The sequence below is a fragment of the Melozone crissalis genome, unplaced genomic scaffold, assembly GCF_028551555.1.
Source record: "Melozone crissalis strain CALT ecotype California unplaced genomic scaffold, PUWL_Pcris_2 ptg000034l_1, whole genome shotgun sequence".
NCBI classification, from domain to species: Eukaryota; Metazoa; Chordata; class Aves; order Passeriformes; family Passerellidae; genus Melozone; species Melozone crissalis.
The window spans coordinates 8,891,934-8,917,369 of record NW_026535812.1 but is presented as its reverse complement, the minus strand read 5'-3'; the positions used below and the strand labels follow the sequence as shown (position 1 = coordinate 8,917,369).

At 41.4% G+C, this 25,436-nt stretch overlaps 1 protein-coding gene across 4 annotated transcripts in view; it reads left to right on the top strand.

Annotated features, from left to right (window-relative positions):
* Positions 1-25,436, top strand: part of PAX3 (paired box 3) — a 73,152-nt gene that overhangs the window by 27,516 nt on the left and 20,200 nt on the right. For 2 of the 4 annotated variants that reach the window (XM_054282736.1, XM_054282735.1), the window contains exon 5: positions 22,367-22,572. In XM_054282736.1, coding sequence (XP_054138711.1) covers positions 22,367-22,572 — 206 coding nt within the window. The remainder of the gene's footprint in view (positions 1-22,366; positions 22,573-25,436) is intronic. The other 2 variants (XM_054282737.1, XM_054282734.1) reach the window with 1 other exon arrangement.

Below are 25,436 nucleotides of genomic sequence, written 5' to 3'. Positions count from 1 at the left end.
GCTGGATGTTTAAGGTCAAAGTTCTCCATGTTCTGGTGAGCAAGAAAGATTCTGATCCAGGGCTGGGGTGATGAACACTCTTGCTAAGCAAGGCAGGGGTAGGGTAGCTGCAGAGAAGTAAAAAAAATAAATCCCAGGAAGTGTTGGTGAGGGAAAGACTTGTGGCAGATTGCACATAGAATTAGGCTTGAGGAGATGCAATATTAATGAAAAAACCTTTTTGAAGAAGCGGGGCTGAAAATGTGGTCTGTGTTTTTTCCAGGTTGTTTGTACTCCTACAGCCTTCTTAGTTATGGGAGATACCAGCACAATTCCTGGTGTGAATGCACTCATAAGTCACTTTTACACTGTTATGAGTATAGCTAATCCTCTTTCATGGGGGAGTAATTCTTCTGCAAGGAAACAACCTTGTATTTGTTAAGTAAATTATTTCTGTGTAAAGAGAAGTCTGAGTCTATAAATAATAAGTCAGAATTTATAAAGAGGACACCTGGGAACTTCTTGTTTCTATGTACTTGCATTGTGGCTGTAATTATGTTACATTATATTATATGTTGAAGCTTCTCATTTCAATTGTGTATTCTTGCTATTTTAAAGAGAAAATAGACTTCATAGGCAGAATTAAGAAGTTCAACAAGTTTTCTTAGTGCAGCTTCCTAAGTCTCAAATAATCAAAACTTATCAAGTTAACCTGACAAAATCCCCAAGCATTGTAATTTAAAACAAAATATTCGAGACCTTTAGGCAATTAAGAAAGTTGAACAGCTGCACATTTTAACACAGTACTGAATTAATTAGGAAAATTTAAATCTGTAATAATTTAAGTAAAGACTTTTTTATTCCTTAGGCACTAAAATGCAAACTACTGAATGTGCTTTGTCTCAGAAAAAAAAAAAAAGCAAAGTTAACTTGCTGATTCCTTTTCTTTATAACCCTGGAAAAAAAAATTTAAAACAATTTGTTTCTTTGGTCTGAGTCTAAGGGTGAAAGTTTAAATCCCGAAGTGTTTTTTTGTGGAGGGTAAGGGAAGCAAGCAGAGCCTGAGCTGAACCCCAGCATTTTGCCAAGGGTTAAGGTCTTATGAACACAATGGGATGTTGATGCTTTTTTAACACATTCAGCCATATTAACTTATTTTCTGTTGTGGGGATGTTTGCGTTGTTTTTTATTTGTTTACTCTTGTTTGTTTGAACTAATCACCACTTAAGTAAAAGCCTCGCTGCCTGCCCTGCCTCCTCTTCACCCAGCATTTAGCCATGGTGACCAGTCAGGCATAAAAACGTGCTTATCTGCAAATGAATGGCAGCTCTTTGCTTCATTAAAGCCTCTTTCTCTTCTGGCACTCGCATTGTGACCCTTTGATATTAATTCAAAGGGCAATTAAAGAATGCGGCCCATCTTTGAAGTAGAGCATTCAGGGCAAGGAATGGGATGAACCTGGGACTCTGATGGACTGTGCACATTCAACAGGCCTTTTCAAGGCAGTTTGAAGTGACTCAAAGAAAATGGGCAGGAGAAGGTCAAAGAGAAAAAAGGGGCTAAAGAAACAGTCTGTATTTGTTCGAAGTATTAGCCAAGCAAACTGCAAATAGCAACAAAATGAAACAGTTAATAGAGCAGCCAGACAGAGGCATGTCAATCACTTAACTTGAACAGCATTGGGCTAACCAAGGCTTCAGTCCACTGTGTTACCTAATTATCTTGGGAAAGCCAGTAGCTGGAAGTAATAGTATTGTATTTCTTTCTGCTTACTGCTCAGAAGAGGTGATAAATACTCACAGCTTCATAATTATTCAACATATATACATAAAGAGTGGTGGGTTGGTGGATTGTAGGCAAGCTGCTAGTAGAAAACCAACAAAAAACCCTTCTCGATTAACCTGAGATGCAGAATGTGAGCATTAGCATGTTTAAAATCGTGTAAGGGTTTGCTTATGGAGCGAGCTAAGACACGCATGGTTTCCTCTGGAACAAACCTTAAAGACAAACACATTTACAGACCTTGGAGCGTCGTTTTCAATCTTCCCTCCAAATATAGTTTTAAACCACACATAATGTGAAGGGTCAGACTTTAAACCACAATAAACAATGAGATTAAGAGCCAAGACTGCAACTCTCCTAACTTAGCATATGCTGTTTTACCTAAGCGATGTAGCGCACATGGTATATGAGATTCCTGCCTTATTTTGCCCTAACAGGGTAAATTAAGGACAAAGTTTCACATTTGCCTCACGATTTTTTTTTGGTATTGTTGGTCAAATTATCCCCATGGGGCTTGATTTTCCACTGGCCTGAATTTGCACATGAAAAGCATTTTGTTTTATTTGCCCAAATGGATGTGCCCATAAACAGGCATATTTTAAAGTCCTGGCGTAAGAAGAGATTCCTGAACTTATCTTCATAGTTGCAATAAATTGTCAAATTATTGAAACAAGGAAATAATAATGAATTTGCAATGTGAGAAAGTGTTCTGGCCTTGATCCAGATGATACAAAAGATTGTAAATAAATATGAGCAGAAGTGTGTGGCAAGAGCCATCTTGAAATGTGTGAAGTTTTGCAACATTACCGAGCTACTTGCATCTTGGAGGTGCATTTTTGGTCTTGATATTTTTATCTTTCCTTTTTTTCCCCCCTGTTTTTAATGTGAATGGATTTTAATTGGAAAGAGTGGCTGTTGCTTTGTGCTGGTGAAATCTACTGCACAGGTTTGCATCAGTTTGCAGGTTCTGCTGTGGTCACCTTGGTGTAAATGTAGCTTCAGTCTCCAGCACGGTCCTGTTTGGTGGGATCCCACTTGTATTCGCAAGCCCTAAGCTGTGTAGCAAGTTTGGGTGGTGCACTTGGTTTAACATGGTAAAGGATTTGTAGCAAAAAATGCTCCACACACATGAAATGGACAATATACAATATGACTTAACGCATGTTAAAAAAATACTCCATCAACAGCTGGTAATGGTTTGCTGCGGAGGAGAAGGAAGAAATAATTTTTTGTTGCTGTTATTGAGAAAACAAAAGCATTGGCACAGTCAAAAAAAATCACTTTTGTTGAGATCTTGCATGCTAAATTTTAACCAGAGGGACTATTTTTTTTTTCCTGGCTACAGTGCACCCTCCTTTGAACTTCAGTCTAACAAATAATCTAAAAGGCTATTCAGTGTGGTTGTGCTTGTATGAAGGGTTTTGCCATCATACAAGAAGAAATATCATCTTTTCTTTTATAGTGGCCACTGTATTTTCTTTTTTAGGAGCAGAAGAAAGAGGAGTTCTCGTATATGTTAGGCATAGCACTGTTTTGAAGTTACATAGTAATAGAAAGAATGGCACCATGTGAACACTTCACTGTCTAAGAATTCCAGCTGGAATAACTGTACAGAACCAATGACCCTTGTTTTGTATGGGTCCCTCCTGATGCCCATAGGGTTTTAGCTGTAGTTCATTGGAGTCAAAGCCATAAATTATATTAGATCAGTTTTAAAAGATCCTCCTCTTGCAGGAGGGATAAGGCTTTATAAGGGTCCCTCTGAATATATCAAGACTGACAAAGTATTATTTCATCAGCTGAAAATAGAGAGTGTTCCTACAAGGAGCATACAGCCTGAGCTGGTATAAGCTGCCTTGCCTGTATCTCCAGCTGGACTTGGACCAGGATCCGTGGCAATGGCAGTCCTGTTAGGTGTAGTTGGCTAGTGGGTTGTTCTCATTGTTCTCATCATCTGTCTCCTTTGATTTTAGCTGTTTTCGTTATTATCTAAACTTCTTTCTTCTGCTGCAAATGGAAAATGCACTGTTCTCACTCCCTGGGGTAGCTGTATTTGCCCAGAGCAAGGAAGGTCAGTGCACGTCCCAGAGGAGTGGTTCCCTCTCCTGCTGGATAGCGTACCAGCTCAATGGGCTCTGCCAAGGTAAAATTGGGAGGGTAGGATTGCAAAAGGAAGCAGTAGTCTTCATGTTGTGACCAGAGCAAAAGAAGGATGGCTGGATGGAGTCAACTGACTGACAAAAGGAAACAGAAAGCACTGAAGTCCCATGACATGTGTTATCTATTATCCGAACATATTGCAAACCCCTTGGGGTTTGAACACCCTCTTCTGTGGAAACTTGGAGAGTTGGGATATCTGCCCAAATCTCATGTGCATGAGTTTTGGGGAGCTTTGTTTCCTCCTTAGATTTTGGTTTCAAACCAAGTGGGCCCTGGCTGCAACATGCCTTGGTGGGACAGGTGCTGCAGCCAGGGCCTTGCTTGGAACAGGTTTTTTTTCTTTGTTGCAGTTGTCTTACTCATGGTTTTGTCCTACAGAAATCTGTCCAATTGCCTGATCCAAGGGAGCAATCGAACCCCAAACACTAAAAAGGCTGCTCCAAACCCGGGTATTTGCCCTTTTGGAAGGAGGAAAGAACATTTTAGGTCTTCTCAGATGTGCATAAGGTTTGAATAAAAAGCCCAATCCTTGATTTTTGCTGCTTGCCTGGTAGCGTTTCCAAGGTGCTGTGTGTGTGACTGAGTCCCCTCTGTCCATGAGACGAGTGTGCTTTGAGGCTGGACACTGCCCTGAACCACTCCGGATTGTCAGCCAGGGGACCTAAGATGTGAGGTGGGTGCTTGGGATGCATCCCTCAGGGGGTAGTTGGATGCTTGAAAGCATAAAATTTCTTATCTGGCTATTCCGCCACCCAATTTAACTGAAGTCTAGTTTAGCTGCATGGCAAGAGATAGAACCCGAGCATCTTTTCCATTTAACTAGAGCCTGTTTTTCCTCATTGGTGCAAGTACCTGATGTGCCCAGCATCTTTCATTTCTTCAGTGAGTGTTGGTTTGTGCTATGTGGATTTAGCTTTATAAACACAAAACTTAATTTTCAGCTGCTTTTCTCTCAGAGCTTTTGGGAAATATTTTTGCCTAGCAAGAAAGCAAAGCCAGCTCTTAGAATATGAGGGTATACTGCATTTTCTGAACAAAAATAACAGGTAGTCTCTTTGCTTTGCTAAAACCCCTCATTTGCTGTGTCCCAGGGCTTCTGGTGACTGGAGGCCTTTTATTTGCTGATGCTCCTTCACAGATGCTGGTTGCTGTAGTGCTGTGTGCGCAACGTACACTCGATACATCATCTAAGCACTGGAAAGTGTTCGTTCCCTTTGTGCAGTCTCTCAGGCCTGATGTAAAACAGGCAGAAGTGCAGCAATTCCTGCCATAATGTAACATGATTCCAGGAATTAGAAATTTCCAACTCTGAATGTACCAGGAAGCAGCAGCACGCCCTGTGCTGGCGGGGATGGGCTGGTTGTGGGCTCCTCAGTCTCTCCTTTTAGTGCACAGTGTGTGTGTATGGCTGCAAGAACAGAGGCTACAGAGGGGAGGGATACATGTCTGTATGAATGGATCTGTTTTTTTTCCTGTAGACTCTGAAAGTTCTTCCAAGAATTAAGTCTAAAACCACCAAGTGTTAGCTAGAAAGTGGTTCTGAGTGCCTCAGCTGAAAGGCTGGATCCTGCTGACATGGGAATCTATGGAAGTTTTGCCTTCGGCTTTTTTGGCGGTGGGACTGCATCTGAAAAATGCCATAAAGTGATCTGAAAAAAGTTGTGAAGCTGCAGAAATACACAGACTAACCTGAAAAGCATGAAAGGAAGCTTTTTAGAATATATTATCATTCATGGGCAGGTTTTTGTAATGTCAAAGTGCTTGAGTGTTACTGGGAGTTTTACAAAGCTTGCAAACAAAAGATTAAACTCCAAAGGAGTATCTTTAGGTTTATTTTTTTTTCATCTGGAAATGTATTAAATGAAGAAAACAATTTTACTCAAATTCAAATAACAAGTTTAAAAGAGGCAAGAAATGCTTAATAAAACATGTCTAAAATTAATTATTACTAGAAAATAAGTTTTTTTCCACTTGAAAACAATTGACAGGGTTTAGGAATCAAGTCTGGGGTCAAAGGGTCTTGATGGCCAAGTCAAAGGGCACCCAGAGATGTATATTAATGCGTGTCAGCTTCTAGATCCTAGAGTCAAGCAGAAGTTCATAAAAGAAACAAGGCATCTTAAGAAGAAGTGTTATTAGCAAACATCAGGTCAAAGTTTATCTTTGGGTCAGTGTGTACGGGAGGGTCATCCATTCATGCTTCTAACACAGGCGTTATCCTTAAAGCTGCCTTGGTGCAAGGTGTAAAGGGAAAATAGAAAAACTGTGAAAACTTGGTGATTTTTCAGAACACTTTGCAAGACTAAGACTTAAATTGAGCATCCTTAATGGAGCAAAGGGAAATAGGAGTTTTATTTCAATTATCCTTGGTAGTATTTTTTGTTCAATTCTTTTTAAAATCCAAAGATAAAACTTAATTTTTGTATGGACATGTAGGATTCTCAGCAATGTCTTTGCACTCTTGCCTGAGTCAGAGTTGATGCTATAGGGGACAGACACGTCTTTCTTTTGAAAGGACCAGTATAGCCAATGTCAAACCCTTTGATGTGGAGGTATTGTAAATCTTTACACGTGATCCTTCCTGGAAGCCATGGATTTCCTAAGAAGCGTGTTGACCAGTTCATCCCATTTACAACGCTGCTTCTGCAGCTCTGCTTTCTCCTCTTCCCACCGCCTTGGGTGTGGGAACCCTGGCGCCCAGGGCAGCCGTGGCCGGGGGCGCTCCGCCACTCAGACCTGGAGGAATGCTCCTGCTGTGCCGGAGCACACAAAGGCTGCCTACTTGCTTTGACAAGCCCATGCTGCAGAAAATCCTTGCAATCTTTTGTGCTGCGTGGTGTTGACTTATTTTAGTTCCACGCTAAGATGCTCCCCATTGAAACAGGCCAAAAGAAAGAAGAAAACATGGAATACGGTTCTTTTAAAAACTGTTATTCTGATGCCTTTAGGAGCACTTTGCCTTACTTTCTAAAGAGATGTGTTTGAACGGTGCAACTTTGCTTATGCTTTGGGAGGGGAAGAGAATGGCATGGTTGTAGGAATAATAAATATGAGTGTTCACTAAAGCCCATTATGTTTGCATTGAATGGCGATTGGAATATAATGTGCAATGATAACGGAGTATTTCTGGGAACCAGTGTGACAAGAGGTGACAGAAGAGAGATTATCTGTTGGACCTTTATTTGTATAGTGTGAATATTGTAGACCTGAATTGTGCATTTAGTACACATGTTGTGCACTAGAAAGTCCTCAGCTCCAGAGACATCAGCATAATGGAAAGCCTTGGCATGCTCAGGAAAACAGTCATGTACTTGCTGCTCTTCAGTGCAGTTATTACAGAGAGTCCCAGCCTCTTAATTAAGTTTTTCATTAAATCTTTCTGAATTTTGTGTTGGTAAAATATATGAGGAAAGTCTTAAGAAAAAGCCTTGAGCTGTAACAAACTTCAATGTTGTTTAGACAAAATGCTTTTCCTGTTGGATCCTGGCAGTCGGAAAAAACTTGACTTTTTTGGGAGCACATAATATTTGCTAGAAGTTTCTTGACTCCGGATGGAATTCCTGGTTGGGAGTAAGGGAGAAAGTGCCTGTCCTGTCTGCTATGAGCAGGGCATGTCCCTGCATTAGGAAGGGAGTGTGCTTCCCTGGCACTGAGGTAAAAGCTGCAACCAGACCTCTCTAGGTCCTCCAAGTGCCTCCACTTCATCGGTTTAGCTATGCTGTACTGGGTGTTTGGAGTGTGAGAGAGTAAAACTCAGATGCTTGGGGCTTATTTTGGGATGTGTGTTGGGTTTTTGTTTGGTTGGTTTATGATCTGTCTTTTTTCAAGCACTCATTGAACCTTCTGAAGAGTGGAAATATAGAAGGAGCTACTGGTCTCCTAGACTGTTCTGTTGGTCTCCGCTCTAAAGCATCCTGAGTGACTGCCATGACCACATGCCTCTCCCTCTAGAAGACAAATGACTCCTTCTTTCTTTCCATTTTTCACAAAAGACTTTAACTAGATTTTAGGGTTTTTTCCGCTAGTACAGAATTGGGAAGGCGGGGGAGAAAGCTTGGAAGGAGAAATGTGAAATGAAGAGAAGGGCAAATATTCCCTTTCTCACCAAGTTGCAACCATGGTTTGAAAGCATGAAATGACATCAATTGGAAACATACCCAAAAAGCAGAGCAGCTGAACCTTTGCTGCTATAATCTGTCATGGCTCCACCGAAGTTAATTTGAAAGTCTGCCTGTTCCTAAATAGGTGCAAAGGCCTTCCAGTGAATTGTGTGTTACCACAGGAAATCACATTAAAGAGAACGGCTTTTTGGGAGTCAGTAAGTCGTCACTTCTAATGGTAGCTGCATTGAGTTTGATATAAGCTCTCAGGAAATATGTGGCATTGACTTTAACTTTGTGAGAATATCTTTTCTGCTAAACTGAGAGTTGAAACTCTGTAAAATACTTTGTGCTAGAGCCTGGTCCTGACATAGTTCTGCTAAAAAATGTGAGCTGTGTCATGGGAACAGACTCCTGAAACCATGCTGTACGTGTGGCACAGATTTCAGAAAGCTAAAAGTTTGTTCAGTGTCTTCATGAACTCCAAGGCTAAGGAGGACTGTGGCAATCTTGCTTCCTTCAGTGTCTTAACAATCAAATTTACTTCTAATTCTGGTGAAAAAATTAACCAAGTAACTTGAGTTTATCGTGTTCCTAATGAAGCTTATGGCAGCATTAGTTTACTACAAGATGGTGCCCACTAAAATAATAAACAATAACTTTAAAAGAGGAAAACAACTGAATGCCAATTAAGACAAGCATCAGAATGACAATGTTCCATTTTCCCACTGTACAGAGAATGATTTGTAGTCAAGGGATTACTTTTGAAATTGTTTTGAATTATGCCCTTTAAGTTATTAAATGAATCCTTCTTAGGAACTTGATTGCTAATTCACTTTAATTTAGAAAAGCCCCACTGTCTTTGGATGTTGGCAGAGCCCTCAGGGGTCTATAAAACTGTCAATAGGGCTGTTAATTTGGCTTTTCTTTTTTCTTATGGCTTAAAGCTTAATTGTGGGAGCTGGGAAGATGCCACAGTTTTGGTTTGCAGGGACTCAGTGTCTCATGGGTTTCAGATCCCATCAGAAGTCATAGGAACCCTCCTGCTGCTGCTGGCATGCCAAGCTAGCAAAGCTGGAAAAATCGGGGGTTTGCTGCAAGTCCCACCTGGTTTTCGTGCGGAATCAGAGATGGACAAGAACCAAGTCACTCAGTCTAAATGTCCCTCAGCTTTGGGTGGGTCTGGATCCTGATCAGGATCTGAACTTTTTGTGCCTTAGGCTTGTCTCTAATTGAATCCATGCAAAACCAGACATTTCACATGACTTTGATGCAAAACCATAAATAGGCCCATTTTTTATTCAAAACGAAGTCCAGGTTTGCTTAGAAAGATCACAAACCTCCTACTGAACCTTGATGGTCCCAGATTATAATGAAAATGGAAGTCTCCAATGCAATGGCATTCCTGCAGTCAAAGATGCTTGATATTTGTCTTTCTAGTTAAATGTGTTACTGTTCAGAGGCAGGCAATGATGTCCCACTTGCTGAAAGTTAGACAGAAGATGGTCTAGACCCTTCCTTACACAGACCCTGGTTGTAATTAGGTTTCTTGGGTTAGATCCCCCCCAAAAAAATCTTAATGGCACTTCTAGTGGTTTCGTGTCTTATATAGAACACTATAGGAATAATTCGAAGTGATATGGGATTAAAAATGCAAAACAAATTATGGAAGCTTGGATGAGATTTTGTCTGGATTGAAACACTTTTTTGCAAACTCCTTTCCTGAGTAGTCAGGAAAAAAACCCAAAACTCTGGATGTTTGAATTTTGCAAAACAATTTTCAAGTTGAAGGTGACTTTCAAAAAGTGCAAGGACTTTGGCAATACAAATTCTAGTACCTGAGCAGAACAGAATGACTGTTATTTAATTTTAATGGCAGGTGCAGGCTCTTCTTTGAAGATCCCAATCTGAGCATTCACTGTGAAATTTTCCACTGCACATATCAGCTAATCCATTTATATGTGATCATGTATGTTAGAATTAAGTGGATGTTCATCAGAACACAGCCTGGGTCAAAGTTTGTTTGTAAAATATTGTTTGCAACTGCCCTTAGACTGTGATTTGGAAAGTCTGATTGGAGTGCCTGAATAGGCAGTTGTCACTGAAAACATCAGAAATGTTTCCAGGCCATCTGTCACTCAGCCACTTCTTGTTATTTGTATTTTTATGGTAAACAGGAGCCCTACTCATGGACTGCCACTGTGCTGGGAGCTGTACCAACACAACTCTTGGATTTCTCTGTGAAAAGGACCTAGTGATGTAAGCACATGAAGGTGCACAGACATGTTTAGACTTTTAAGTAGAGATGGAGGCTATTGAGCTCTATGATGAGCACTGGTTTCAGCTCACTGGTACCCAGAAACTGCAGCAGGTGATGGCAAGCTGTCACAGTAGCAAAGCCCCTCTAGAATTCCTGTCTCATTTGATGTCTGTTGAGACAACAAATGTTCTAGGCTTCTGCTCTGAGCCCAAAGACACATTTATATGCTACCAGGCACAGAGGAACACTGATTGATTACTTGGCCAACAGTAGACGAAGGCAAAAAGTCCACTGCCCTCACAGGGCAACCCTCTTGCATTTGTTTCTGTGCTTTGTGATCCCCTTGGGCAGGATTAGACCTGGGACCCTGGATCTCCCTGTCCTGCTTGTCTAACAATAAAAAGGAAGCCACTTAGAAAAGCTGCCAAGAGCTGGTTTGTCCGTTGATGCTGGTTTTCCTTTGCAGACACAGGAGGCTGGCTGGCAGTGTGCAGCTTTTATTCTTTGCTGTCTCTCTGCTATTGTGCAGGGTTCACTCTGGCAGCCTCCCCCTGGACGCATCTGGGGCATCTGTCAGGCCCCTCCTCGGGCTCTGTCCGGCTGGCTTGCAGGCCAAGTTTTGACTTCCTAATCTGTATTAACCACTTTGATGTGGCTCTCAGCAGGGTTTGACCTAAAGCAGGCAGAGAATCACATCTCACAATCCATAGGGTATGAATTGAAGGAAAAAATTAGCATTTTAAAAATTTGCTGTCAAATAAAAAGAAAGAGCATGATTTTTGCTGAAATTCAGTTGGGCTTGAATGCTTGTCTTTTCTAAGCTTCCTAGAAAAGCCCAGCAAAATATGTGCTGCATGTTTGCATAGGCAGAGAAGGCAGGCTGTGTGTTAGTGGTTGATGTTCTTCCAGTATTCATCATGGAGGTATTTCTCTTTCAGTCTGGATTTACAAGATGAGCTACTCAAGCTTCCATTTTAGGACCTATTATGTTTTCATATGGTGGCAGGAAAATGCCAAGCACTCTGCAGAGTCTGCTTTTGAGAAGACCTCTTGGTTTTGAATGTGCTATAATATGATGTTTTCAGGAGAAATTAGAAACAAGGAGGACTACTTTTATTCCCACCTAAGAAAACTCTCTTGTTGTGTGTTTTGTGATGTAGCTTTTAGGACTCTCACTTCTGATGTTCCTGCATACCCAGCAGTGCACATAAGAGTGCTTGTAGGCTGTGGTGCTGTTGGCTGAGTACAAGTGGAAGCAAAAAGGAACTCTGTGTGGTGCCAGAGCACTGAAAGGCAAGATGCAGCAGGAGCCAGGATTTTTACTGATGACATGAAGCTTCTCCCAGACCTTCTCCTGCTTCCCACTGAAATGTTGAGGACTTCTGGGGAAACAGGGAGAGCCTTTAAATAGATGCTATCAATTAACCCTACAGCCTAACAATTTAAGATAGCTGATTTTACAGAGATGAAAGACTGTATTTTAGCTTTTCTGGATTCATCTGTTTGTATTTTGGCAATTTTTCCCTTCTAATTTTAAATATTGCAAATCTGATTTGGAGCCACTTTCACTGTTATCTTTGAGAATTTGCCCTATTTCTGGAGGGTAAAATAATCAATTTTAATGAAACCATTGATTTTCAGTCTGTGGGAGATCATCAGAAAGTGAGCTCCTCTTCATTCTCCAAAAATAACCTGCAGGGTTTTTCCATTGGGTTCCCTGTTTGGGTAAAAGGAACTAAAGTAAAAACCTTGTGTTCTCTGAGTGTGAACATTCCTGATGCCTGAGGGTGGGTGAGAGCTACATCTGAGTCTCAAGGGTAGATCCAAAGACCACTGACACAATGTGGCTTGCATTTAATACTGGGAATGTAGAGCTGGATTCTCCAGAATATCTTTTTTTGGGAATGGCAGGGAGCAAATAAGTTGTATGAATGGTTTTATACCTTGTATATCACTTAAATACTCTCTTTAGACAATCACATAATTTTAAGTCATTGGAATTCTGGATGCCTGTGTTGTAGGGACACTGTGGGAGCAGAAAAAAAGGAAATGAGTGAACATATATTTTGTAATGTTAGTGTCCAAGCAAAGCCTACAGGACTCATCAACAGGCATCCTGCCACTCCTGCTGTATGTGTATGGTGAACTGTTAAGAGAAGCCAGTGTGTTTATTGCACTAAATTTGGTGCAGAGTTACTTTTTCAGTTTTGGGACTGCAAATAATTCAGAGAGACAGTTATAAATTGGTTAATATATGTAGAGGTTTCAAAGCTGGTGATATTAAGTATGTGTATATTTAGTCAAATAATTTTTGACATCTCTGCCATTAGGCATTCACCAGCAACCATCTTTCCTGCAGGTTTTCAAGAGCATTTATCAGCATCTGTCAACAAGCAGTAAATGAGAGCAAATGTGAGGGAATTACATATGTCTGTGGTGTAGAGACTGGATCCAGAGTGGCTCCCAGCAGGCACATTTTCCATGCTATAAAGGTGCTGTGGGCTGGCTGCAGCCCAGCACAGCCCATCACTCCCTTTTACTGACTGCTCTGAGATCAGCTGGTGGGGGCTTTGTTCTGTTTTTTTAAATTGGACTGAAAAATTGTGAGTTTTCTTTGGAAACGAAGCTCCCCCTGTTTCTTGGGAATAGATAGCAATCTGTATATACCTTGCTTCATTATTAGCAAGCCAGGGTCCATGTCCTCAAAGCACTGTGTGTGTGCTTTATTTTCTTGTGTTTGTTTAGTGTCTGTGTTATGGCAGTGCTCTGGTCAGGTGACATCTGTGAGCTCCAATAGCTTTTGTGAGGTTGGTAGAGGACAGTCCCCAGGAAATGTAATTAACGGATGATGCCAGGAGCTCATGGGCATGCAAACCTCACAGGGTGAGGAACAAGGAGCACCTGCAGGTGACCAGTTCTTGGATGGACTCAAGGTAATTACTGTAACAGCATCACAGGCACTGTAATGAATGAAAGAGCATTGTGTGCTTCAGGGAGTCTTGGGCACAGTCCTGCACCCCCCCATGCTGGCACCCAAAGTAGGGACTGGAATGAGAAACCCCACAGGGAGTAACACAAAGAGGTACGGAGCACCCTGCTGCTATCCTGTTGTAGGGTCCTTTTATCCCAAACACTGCAACAACCATAAAGGCAGGGGCTGCCTTTGACCAGTGGGACTGGAGGGCTCAATACCCAGTAGGACCAGGTTTCATGACAGAAGATGATGGATTTTGAGGTCAGCACCCCAATTCTTATGTAGTTGTGATGGAAGTGACCTAGAGTTACTAACAGCTTTGGCTGGAAAATAAGTATTTTGCAGGAGTAGGTAGTGCCTTTGGAAATCAATCATAGGAAAAATATTTGGTGAAAAATAAGGTATTTTTATTGACTGAAATCTGAAAAGTGGAGGGGAAAATGTCAGTACTTTTAGTTTTGTTTCACAAAAGTCTCCTGCTGAGTTAAGTGATTTCTAGAGGAAATGGAGTTGTATTCAATGACAAAAACCAATATTCTATTTAAGGAAAAAAAAATCTGGAAATATTTTGGCCATTCCTAGTCCTGAAAGCGATAAATAGAGATGGTCATAATACTCAGTGTACTTCTGTAGTGGGTAAAAGTGGCTTGAGGGGCAGTCTGGCTGCAGCTGTGGGTTTAAGAAAAGATGATAAACTTGATTTCCCACTGAGACTTTGAGGACTGTAATCATGGCATGGAGATGAAGCTATCTATAACAGCTTGCTCTGCTAGTGTTTTTTGTAATCAAGAATGTTATTAATTCAGGTGCTAGAACTAGTTGAGACAAATAGGAGGTTTATTAAAATATTCTTTTTTTTTTTACTTTAGCCATCTGTACAGTTTTTGTTTTCTTCAAAAATGTTTTAGCACTACTACAAGTGGAAGTAGTGAAGAGATACAGAGCTGATGTTGAAAAATGCTTGTAAGCATTTTCTATCTTGGTGTGATCAGTAGTTTGATCAATTCATATAACTTTAGGAGTTCTGTTTGCATGGTGTTGTTGCAAAGGATTGAGGCAAATATAATTTATAGATTTTTTTTCTTCTGAAAAATCCACATTGCCTTAGACAATTGAGAGATTGCTGACAACTCAATTATTTGCAGTGCTTTAACTCACTAATACAGTCTCATTATTTATCCAGAGACTCCTTTATTTGCTTTATTTAATTTCTCAGCTGACAAATTCCATCTCCCAGGATACTCAACGTTTTCAGTCTTAATTGGTTATCAATCAGCTCTTCCATCAGCTGATACTGGCTTGAAGACATGATACCAATCCTTTCTTAATATGTTGTGGGATTTCTGCAAGAGATCTCACTTTCCTCCTAGGTCTCCCTGTCTTATATTAAAATATCACCTAAAATTAAAGTTTCTTGAGAGAAACATAAATCCAAATGAGGTTATTTGGTTTCCTTAGTTTTTTAAAATTTAGGAGGCAAAGTTCTTTAATCCTCTGGAAGTCTTTCCTTGAAATGTCCTGATATTCGTAAGTGAACAGACGACATGCCGCAACACTTACACACAGTTCTCAGCGTTACCAGGGATGCTCCGTGTGGGAAGGGCTGGAAAAGCCCCCAGACGTGGGCACTCGTGAGCTCCCGGAGGGAAACCCCGAGCGGAGCCTTTGCCTCGTGCTGCCGCTTTTGCGGAGCCGCTCGGGGCGCCGGGCCGGGCACGGCGCGGGGCGCGCTCGGTGCGGCAGCGCCAGCTCCGCTCGCTGCGCTCTGCCCGGGCCCGCCGGGAAAGGAGGGACGGACAGACAGACAGCAAGGGGCAAAGCTTGCCTGGATCCGGCTGTGCCCGTGTACCACTAGAAACAGCAGAGCAGTCTTTTGAGGCTAGTGGATGGAAACTCTGCGCAGTCAGCGAGGAAGTCTTGGTTTCGTGGGGAAAACTGTAGCGACTTAAATTTTATTTAGTCATTAAACCTGAGCTAACCCTTATATAAGTAAAAACTTCTGAAACCACAGGGAAACCTCCCACAGGCTACATGACTTTTACCAAATCACAGTATTTATTTGACTTTTTTTTTTTTATACGTGTGTATGTACTCCCTGGACATAGGATCTAAGTGCTAACTGCAGTTCCTTTATATTTAGTTTTCAAGGTAAGTAATAAGAATTAATAATAGTAATGTAAATAATGATAATAAGTATAATTATAATAATGACAATAATAGTAATAATAGTAGTAATCCCCCAATGCAAATTTACAGCAATGAAAGTTGGGATCAGACTCACATGCAAAGCTGGTAAGTACTTTAGCATTACTTGTATCAACAAAGCAAATCTCTTTTTGGCAGAGGAGGTGGGGGAATAAGAAGAGATTTTTGTAGTTGTATTTGCAGTTTCCTTTTCCCTTCCTTTCACTCTAGAAATTCTTTATCCTTTCATGCACAGTTGAGAATTAGCCATTTATTCTTAGTGCTGGCGATGCAGTCTTTGATATTTAAAATGGAATGTGTTCCTTTTTGATGCTCTGTGATTTTGAATGAAGTACATGCTAGCAGATTAATGGTGCAGAACAGTTAGACACTGTGCATTTTTTTTCTTTTCCATATTATTTCATCATTGCAAAAAAAAATTTAATATATTTTTAAAAAAGAAGAGCCTGTGAATTTTCTATTGTTTATGCGGTGAAATTGTTTTCACAGTGTTGTCATTCTCTTCTAAGTTGAAATCATTGAATAGCTATGAGCTGTCACATTTTTTGTCACTTATAACTGCATCAAGCTGTGCTGACAAAATGTCCCTGCATAACTGTTAATATGCATTGTCATTTTAAGCATGAAACAGTTTAGCTAATGATTTATCTCTTATAATGCAGCACTTGGGGCAGCTGTATGATTTGTCTCTTTAGCAAGTCAAGTAATTTCTTTAACAAAATGTTAAGCACAGATGGGCCATAGGCTGTCAGTTAACCATTATTGTGCATGCATCTGCTTGCCTTCAATGCACTGTTTTATGTATTCAGCCACTTACTTAGGCACAGTTCTCTGAAAAGCGGAACCTACTCTGATTGGCAAATAAAATGTTCATTTGTCTCTTCTTCCTATTGTTTTGTTTTGGTAACACATGTCAGCAGCTCAATTACCCAGTTCATTAACAGCTCCCAGTGGACATGATGGCCAACCCATGATAAGGAGGGCGATTGTGGCACATATGGTCAATAATAGCCTGTCTCTTGGTAATTGTAAATAAAAGTCACTGTTGGCCTTTTCCTTTTACTGCAGCTACTGTTTTCCTTTTCACTTTGCCGTACAAAGCACATTTCTCTATGTGAATCAGCCCAAACAAAATAAAAATACCATCCATTTTTCTCAAGAAGATCACTTTTATCACTGCTGTGGTGGTTGTTTCCTTTCTGTGCTGACTTTTCAGCTTAGAGCTCACAGGATATGGGCTTGATCTTTTCCAATTCCAGCAACAGATTAATTGCTCTTATTAACGAGTTTACTTAAGTAGCAACATATTTTCTCAACATTTCTCTCATTCTCTCACTGCAGACTTTTTTTTAAGTGCCTGTGGAGTTAAAGTCATTTACAATTTTTTTTTGTAAGTATGCCCTTTACAAATAGCAGCGGTTTTCAAAGGAGTAATTGAAGTGTGACTTAATCCCTGTTAGATGAGCGATATTCCTGTCTAGAACAGAGGCTTTCTTTTTGGTTTCATTTCTCCTTCTTTGATATATCATAGTGAAAATGCCAGTAGAACTGGTTAAAAGCAATTCTTCTACGTGGATATTTCCCATTGTATCAGGTACTCTGCTGCTTTCTAGCAAGGTTGAGAATTTCTTTATATATTTGCTGATTCCTAAATTTTCACTTTTAATAGGAAAAAAGAAGCATGTAGCAGCAGCATTAGCGTGTTTTATTGTAAACCCATCTGAGAAGTCTTGTGGCTTCTTGTTTCATTCTTTGTTTCTTGAAATCTGATTTTGTTTCTCGCCTCAAAGAAAAGGAGTCCAGTTGATAAGTTTTGGGCTGTGACTTAATAGGGTGAAACTTAGGGTGTCCAAATTTCCCTTCTGTCCTCTTATCCCATGGATGCTGAAGCACAGAAAATGAACATTGAATCGGGTAAAATTGCAGCTCTGAGTAACAGTAACCTTGCCCAAAAGTGCTTTGGGGGGAGAACCTAAATTTTGGGGGTGCTCTCCTGTTCCTTGAAGCATGCTTTATCTTAGATAAACACAGCTTCAGTTGTGTCTAAAGAGCTCACAGGTGGCTGTGGGGTGACTCGGGACCCCTGAGCTCGTCCCCTGCTGCCTGCCATATTCATAACTAATCTGTAGTCTCCTCCCCGGGCTGCAGGCACTTGGGGAGTTGTTGAGTGTCAGAGTTTATTTGTCCTGGTTTGATTAGCACAGACCTGGCAGGGCGTATTTTCTTTTTAATGGCTCCTTGCTGTGACAGTGAGGTTTTGGGAGGAGGAGGGGGGTGGGGGGGGGAGCCTGGCGTCATGTTTCCTCAGGCAAACACAGAAAAACGAAGGGCTGATGTGCTGGGAGAGGTGCTTCAGAACCTTCATTATATTTTGTATGGATATAAGAGCCTGCCCCTAAACAGGACTGCTGAGAGGGAAGGAGAGGGATAAGGATGCTGTTTTATCTTCCTGCGGACTTTATTTTGAGGAAGAAAAGGATGCTTGGTGTGTTTCTGTTTTGTTGACTATTAAAAACCAGCTGCTGAAAGCCTACCCTAACACAAACAAGGATGCAGGCAGGAATGCCTAACTGCTCCACGGTGGGGAGCCAGCACCAGCCGTGTGTTTGGGGAGCGCCTCGGGTGCCTTTGACACCCCCATCCTGGGGCACTTCTGCTGCTCTCCCTCCCCTTTCCTCCTAAAGTCCCCCTCAGTGTGAGGAGGGCTGTTTGAGACCCTCACCTCTGCTGGAGGAGGCAGTGCTGGAGGGACGCCTCCAGGTGCGGAGGTTTGGGGAGGGGGAGCTGGATTAACCCCTGCTGTGCATCCCCTTCACCCGACTGCCCTCCCCAGCCCCCCGGCCCAGCGCCCCCGCCTCCACGGCAGCCGCCTTTGTGCCTCCCGCATCCTGCCAGGCAGGTGTCAGAGCCCTGAATGCGGGCAAAGGCCCCGCTGATGGATACCACAGATGGAGCGTGGAAATCGGCCCAATAGGCCTCAGCCACAGGCCATTTCTTAGGACCCAACAAAAGCCTCCAAATAAGTCAACAAAAATCCCAAAGATCACAAAGAGAAAGTGTCATTTGTCATTTGCTGTGGGTTTGTGTGGGGGTGGCGGCCCCACTGCACTCCCCTTGCCTGCACCCGAGCAAACACGAGGAGGTCACTCGCCTCGCCTCGGCCGCGATGGCTGCGGGGATCAGACGGGCGACGGCAGCCACTGCTGCCACAGTGAGCCCCAGGGCTGGCAGAGAGAGCACCCCAGTGAGCCCCAGGGCTGGCAGAGAGAGCACCCCAACGAGCCCCATGGCCAGCAGAGTGAACACCCCAATGAACTCCCTAGGCCAGCAGAGTGAGCACCCTGGGGAGCCCCAAGCCAGCCAAGAGAGCACCCCAGGGCTTGCAGAGAGAGCACCCCAGTGAGCCCCAGGCTGGCAGAGAGCACCCCGGGGAGCCCCAGGGCCAGTAGAATGAACACCCCGGGGAGCTCCAGAGCTGCAAGGGGGAAGACCCTTTAAAATCATCTTGCTTAAATAAAGAACTGAGAAGATGGGTGTGTGGCGGGTAGCTAGCTAATAAACTGCTACCAAACCCCTCCCTGGCCTTTGCTATTTTAAATTTTTTAAATTTGCCTTATTTTAGTGAGATCCCTACCTAGACATAATTCATTCTGGCTGTTAGACTAGGAGGCAGAGACTGTGTGTAATATGTTATTAAAAAATGTTACAGAGTGTGAAGAGTTGTGAGAGAGATTCTGCTTCCCTGGGTCACAGATGATAACCTCTCCATGATAATCCCTCTGCCTGCCTCTGTCAGGTGCACTCTGTTGCAGCCCTAATGCTTGGGCTTTAAATGGTTGTCATGTTATTGTTATTTAATTATTCAAATGAAATGTCTTGCTGGGAGGAAGAACAGCCCACAGAGTGACCCCTTGTGTGTCATTTTGTTGTTGGGTTTTTGCCCCATGTGTCTATTTACAGTGTTTGGAAAAGGGATGGTTGCAGAACTCCAGGTGACCAAATGCCTGTGACATTGGGCAGTGGGGTTGTGCATTTGTGGCGATAATCGGCATGCAGCATTTCCTTAGGCCACCAGATAGGTCATGAGCAGTTAAGGGACAAATAATTTCTCTTTAATTCTGTAATTCCTTTTAAAATTACTCTTTGTGGCTCAGCAGCTGATAATGCTGTTGGCTGTCTCTTCTATTTTGAGCTGTATAGTAAGAGGGGTTCTGGTGATCCCAAGGAGCCCAGCCAGGCAATCTCCCATGGCAGTGAGTCTCCTTCTATTTATGACTTGAGGGGCTGGAAAATTAGGATCAGTAGGACACGTGTAAAGGTTAGTGATATGCATGTTTTGTGTTTGTGGAGGTGATGGATATAGAAATAACCCAGCTAAAATATCACCAGCTTTGCCAGTGCTGAATAATATCTTTGTATATCATGGAAGTCAGTAGAAACGTTAGTGAGATACTGCTTAGAGAGAGGGCAATGCACTGTGACTGTTGAACATATATAATATATATATTGGTTGTCTAAAGGCTGAGGTATATCCAGTTTTTGTGCTTAGCCAGTACTCTGAACCTTCTCACTATACAAAAGTCTAATAATCATATTTTAATATAAAAAAATAAGAATGAAGGCTTCCTTGATGATAGTGATATTTAAGAATACTTTGTGAGGAATAAGAACAGTACAGTTTCTAGTATAGACATGTAGCTATCCTTTGAGATTATATTTGTCTGACTTTCTTATTACAGGGCAAATAAGACAAAAGAAGCCAGTGTTTTCAATAAACCTGCACATAGCAGCCAGGCCTGGCAAAAGGTGATGTCAATGAAAACAGATAGATATGAAAGTAGTTTCATGTGATATACACGTTATATACATTTTCTCCCTACTTTATTATTTTCTCTTTAATTTTTGCCCTTGATTACATGTATTGTTCTGGACTCTTAGGTACTATAGTTGTTTTTTTACAATTGGTTTACCTTTGTGCCTTTCATATACTGCTTAATGAAATATAAAGTGAAAATGAAATGAAGTTGGAGTTTTAGTTCTACATTCTTTTGCAGAAAGGAATGAGAGCATAGGGAAACATGTCAAGATTTTGCTAAGTCTTTATAAAACATTTTTAAAAAGTTAATGATATGTCTCCTCATACTTCCCCCTCAGCTGGTGAGGGAGTTCATTTTAGGAACTCAGCAGTAAATATCCCCTTTAAAATGCACTGTTTAAGCTGGCTTTTTATAGGCAAATACATAGATGTGTGAAGAGGTTGTACTCATACATGTGGAGTCTGTAAGAGCATTGAAAGTATTCCTGACACCTTCCTGACAACTTCCTTCTCTTTTAACTCATTGTACACAATTAAAGGCAGTTTTTGTCAGAGAACTTCTCTCCAAAAGGGACATTTCTGAGCTCTGTTTCAGATCTCTCCCCATCAGGTAAGGGTAGAGTGCAGTGGTAGCCAGTGTGACCCTGGTAGTGTGGCTGGTGTGCTCTCCTCCAGCCCAGCTGGGCAGTAAGAGCTGTTCTGCTTAAGATGGCTGATTTGTATCACAGAGTGTCATTGGGGAACTACATTTAAAATAGCCTATATTTCTTTTTGCTCCTGGATGACAGTGTGGAGCCATCCTGCAGGGTTGGGACTTGGCAGTTGCTGAGGAAGACAGGTGTCACTTGGGGCCCTAGCTGAGAAGATTTGGAATTTGTCACTAATTCAGACAATGTATAATATTAATTTTAGGATAATCTAGATTGCCTATTTAATAAGGACTGGACTTGAACTGTTTAGGATAGGATGTTTGTGCTGATTCTCCTTTGTTCTAGAGAAAAATATTCTCAAGAATGAGAACCTTTTAGTCCAGTCTTGGGACAAACCTTCGCTGCAAATACAAGACTCTGGGAGCTGGTGTTTGTTCAGTATATTGATGCTGAGATCCACAGGAGTTTTTCCTTATGTCTGTGTATGCGGGGTCCAAGATATTGATGCTGTCTGGAAAATGAAGACATCTTTCACAAAAGAGCCACTGGTCTAGAAGTAATTGTTCTTTTTTTTTTTTTTGGTATGCAGAAATTAATAAACTTTTCAGTTGAATTGTCTGAAAAAGCACTTTATGTTTCTCATGCTCTAAATAAACAGATTAGCTGTATTTATTAGCTCAAACAGCTTGAGTGAAATTGGAAATGTGAGATAGCTAGAAATGAACCTGGTGGGGGGTTTTAGCTGGAGCTTGAGAAACAGTTTGCTTCCAAATAAATTACATTAAAAGGATTATATTAAATCAATGTCTGTATCAATAATTTCTTTGGCATTGCTGAAGTAGTAGCAGCAGTGCTTGTATTTCCATTGAACAAGCAGTTTCAGCATCGCTGGGGAGTGTCTGCCCTCTTTAGGTGGTTTCCCTTGAAGACTCGGGCAAGAAGGAATGCTGGTTGCCTGGACAGCAGCTGGTGCAAGTGAAGACTGGCTTTGAAATTCTACTTTTTTGGTTCATTACCATTTACTGGAGAGAAGAGTGAGTGTGGTTGGGTACTGGAAGAGGTTGTGCTGCGTTCACAGTTATAGCTCTGAGTTCAGCTCTGGCTGGAGTTCACTTGATGGCCAGGGGAAACCAGCAGGGCTGCTGGGATCTGTCTGGCCCTGTCTGTGACCTCCCTATCTGCATGTCTGTGAAGTCCAGGAGCTTCCATATTGATTTCTCTATAAACTGCTGGTTGTAAAAGTTGAGCCTCTTTCCTGGTACATGGTCATGTTGTATGTGGTTTGTTTCTTGCTGACTTTTCTCAAGTTCTCACTCAGGGTTTGTGAGGGGCCTTTGGTCCAAGACAGATAAGAAAGGATGTCATTGATTGATTCAATATTTTGCCATTTTTTCTCCTTAATTAAAGCTAATTTTGCCTTTTTTTTGTTTCTTTTTTGAGCATCAGCACCTCAGTCTGATGAAGGCTCTGACATTGATTCTGAACCAGATTTGCCTTTAAAAAGAAAGCAGCGTCGCAGCAGGACAACCTTCACAGCAGAGCAACTGGAAGAGCTGGAAAGAGCTTTTGAGAGGACACACTACCCTGACATTTACACCAGGGAAGAACTTGCACAAAGAGCCAAGCTCACAGAGGCTCGTGTCCAGGTATGTATAATACAAGCTGCCTAATGAAAGGAGTTTTCTTTTCTGTTAGCATGTGAGTCCTTTTATATTCCTACATGATCCTGCTCTACAGTAGAAGGAAAATGTGAAGCAACACTTTACAGCTGTAGAATTTTTACATCTGTACATGGACTTTTTTTTAACTGTTTAAGAGAACTGCTTTGAAAAAACTTTTGTGTCTTTCCATTAATTGTTCCATACTTACCATGAATATAGTATAGAATCTTTGAAGAGGAAGAAAAAAAGTCTGATATCTCCACTTGTTTGCTTTATGCACTTGACAGCACTCTGCATACAACAGCTCAGCCAGTTTATAGTAACATAACTGATTTCATCTGTTGTTGTCTGGGTCTTCCAGGCATTAAAAAAAGAGAGAAAAACGTTTTTTAAAGGAAAATGTGTCTACAGAGCCATGCAAGTCAGAAAGATGCCTGGTGCAGAATCTACAGTTCACTTTAAGGTTAGATTTTGGTTAGAAGTTGACTTGGTATAAATTCTGTAATATCTTTTTTATCCCCACTCTCAATTTAATTCAAAAGAGAATAAGTTCTCAAATAACTTGTAAGTCTTCACAGCCTCGTGTATATCTGGGTTGTCTAAAGCAAGCTAATGTACCACAGCAGTAACATGGAGTTGATTTAAATTTTTTTTAAAAGTATGTGCCTGGATTTTTAGCTGTCTAAACCTAGGAAAATAGCTGCCAAATTATCCTGGAATAAACTGCACCTCAGAGTTCAAGTTTTGATTAGGACTTCTCCTGTTTGATATCAATGAAACATATGCTGTGAAAAGTTTAATACTACAGGCAGAATCTTCTGCTGTTCTTTCACCACTTGACATCTACAAATTGCTGGGAAAAGTATGCCCCTTTTAAATCAGTCTGAGTTGCAAGTGTTTCCAAGCCAATATGTGGTTGGGTGACAAGCAAGATGTTGAAACATGTGATCTAACAAAGGAAGAGAAATGAGTGGTGACTTGTGGTCTGACCAAGGATACAGGTGAATTTGGTTTCTTTGGTAAAACTCTTATTATGGTTTGACCTTTGAAACTCAGCCTGAGACATTCAGACTGTGCAAACTGAAATAAGCAATACAAAACACCTCTCTGACTTTTGAAGACAATCACACCTATTGCAGCACAGCTGTATTATTGAGTGTCTGTCTTGAAAGGCTCAGACTTTTTACCTGCTAAATGTTTTTGCAGAAAACTTCATGCCACATTTCTTGTAAGTGTTTAGTATGACTGTGGGAGAAAATCAGATGTGTGGATGAATTTGTCTGGAAGGCAAATTCAGTTGTGCATGACTCTTTTCTTAACATGTTTACTGAGTGAATTGCTTGCAAAACAGCTCCATAGATAGACTTGGGCCAGGTAAGAGCAAATCAAGCCCCAGGAATCATTTGCACACAAACATAACAAAGATAACTTGCTTCACAAGTGTTGTTAGCAAGACGAATGGGATCTCGGAGATGATGTTTTGGTCTATGTTACCTTCAGTGGAAAAATATGATAAAATGAAAAAGACCTTGTTCATGTTTTTCTAAATCAATGACCCACAGCTAGAAGAAAAGCAGAACTCTCATTAACATAACAGCTGTCTTAATGTGGCTTTAACCCTGTGACTTTTTGCATTCCTCATGGCTTCCTTGGTTCCCTCGAGACGCATCCTGTCTCACACCGCTTGTATGATCTACAGCCTCACGAATTCCCCAGTACCTCTGACATGGATATTTTACCTAACCCAGCATGGAAGAGAGTTCCCAGTCAATCAATGATTAAAATACCAGAACAAAACCTTTCTGGATTAAAGATGAGCTGGGGTTGAAGTAACCAGCCTGTGGGCAGTTTCCTAGTGCACTCCATCTGTCTGGTACACTTGAAGGCTGGCAGAATGATTTAGCAGTGGATTAAGGGATACAGGATTTGCCTTATCAGCATTCAGCACCTCTCTATAGCCCCTTAAAATAGCCACGTATTATGGGCATGAAATAAAAGACGACCTGTGAAAAGAAAATAACCCTGAGAGACTTGAGGCTGAGAGGGCTGGATAGCCATACTGAAGTAGCATTCAGGCTTTCTTAGTCACACTTCTTTTTTGGTAACATTATGATAGAGATCAGAGATACCAAATTTTATATGGATATATACACAAAGGTCTCTTTGACTGCTTCCCAATAAAGCATTATCTAAAAGAGCTGGCTCTTGCAGCCTGAATCCAACTAAGCCCAGAAATTTATTTATTTATTTCCTTTGGAGCTGTAAGGTCCAATTCTGTACAGTAGTTTTATATTGCTTAGGCAGTTATTTAGTTGGTAACAACTGGATCAACCTTGCTATTCCCTCAGTCCCTCTGTGTAGTACTTGCATCTCATGTTTTGTTTTCTCTACTCTGTCACCCTGTGCTTCCCCTTTCCTTCTGTTCCCTGAGGCTGTCTATTACTCTCGTGAAAGGAAGAGTCTTACACCACTGAACTGTGGTTTTCCTCACTTTCCCACTGCTGAAGGGTAACCAAATGCATGTTTCTAACCTGGTTGCTTGGACGTGGAGGAAAAAACTTGCCTCTGGTCTGGGATCAAGAGTAGAACATGTCAGCCCCTAAGGGGAATTTTTTGAGAGCAACAAGCAACTGAAAACAGACTTTACACTGTGAATGTTATTTGTGTACCTAATCATGGGAACAGGAAAGGCTTTTGGGGAAAGAAGTGTTCCAACAAACTCTACATTGTAAGAGTCACGAGATGTGTAACTGTAATCATGGCAAATATTTCAACCCTGGGTGTAAGAATGAGTTAAAATACTCCCTGCAATTCCTCCTGCAGCACCTTTCCACTCAAGGACCATCGAG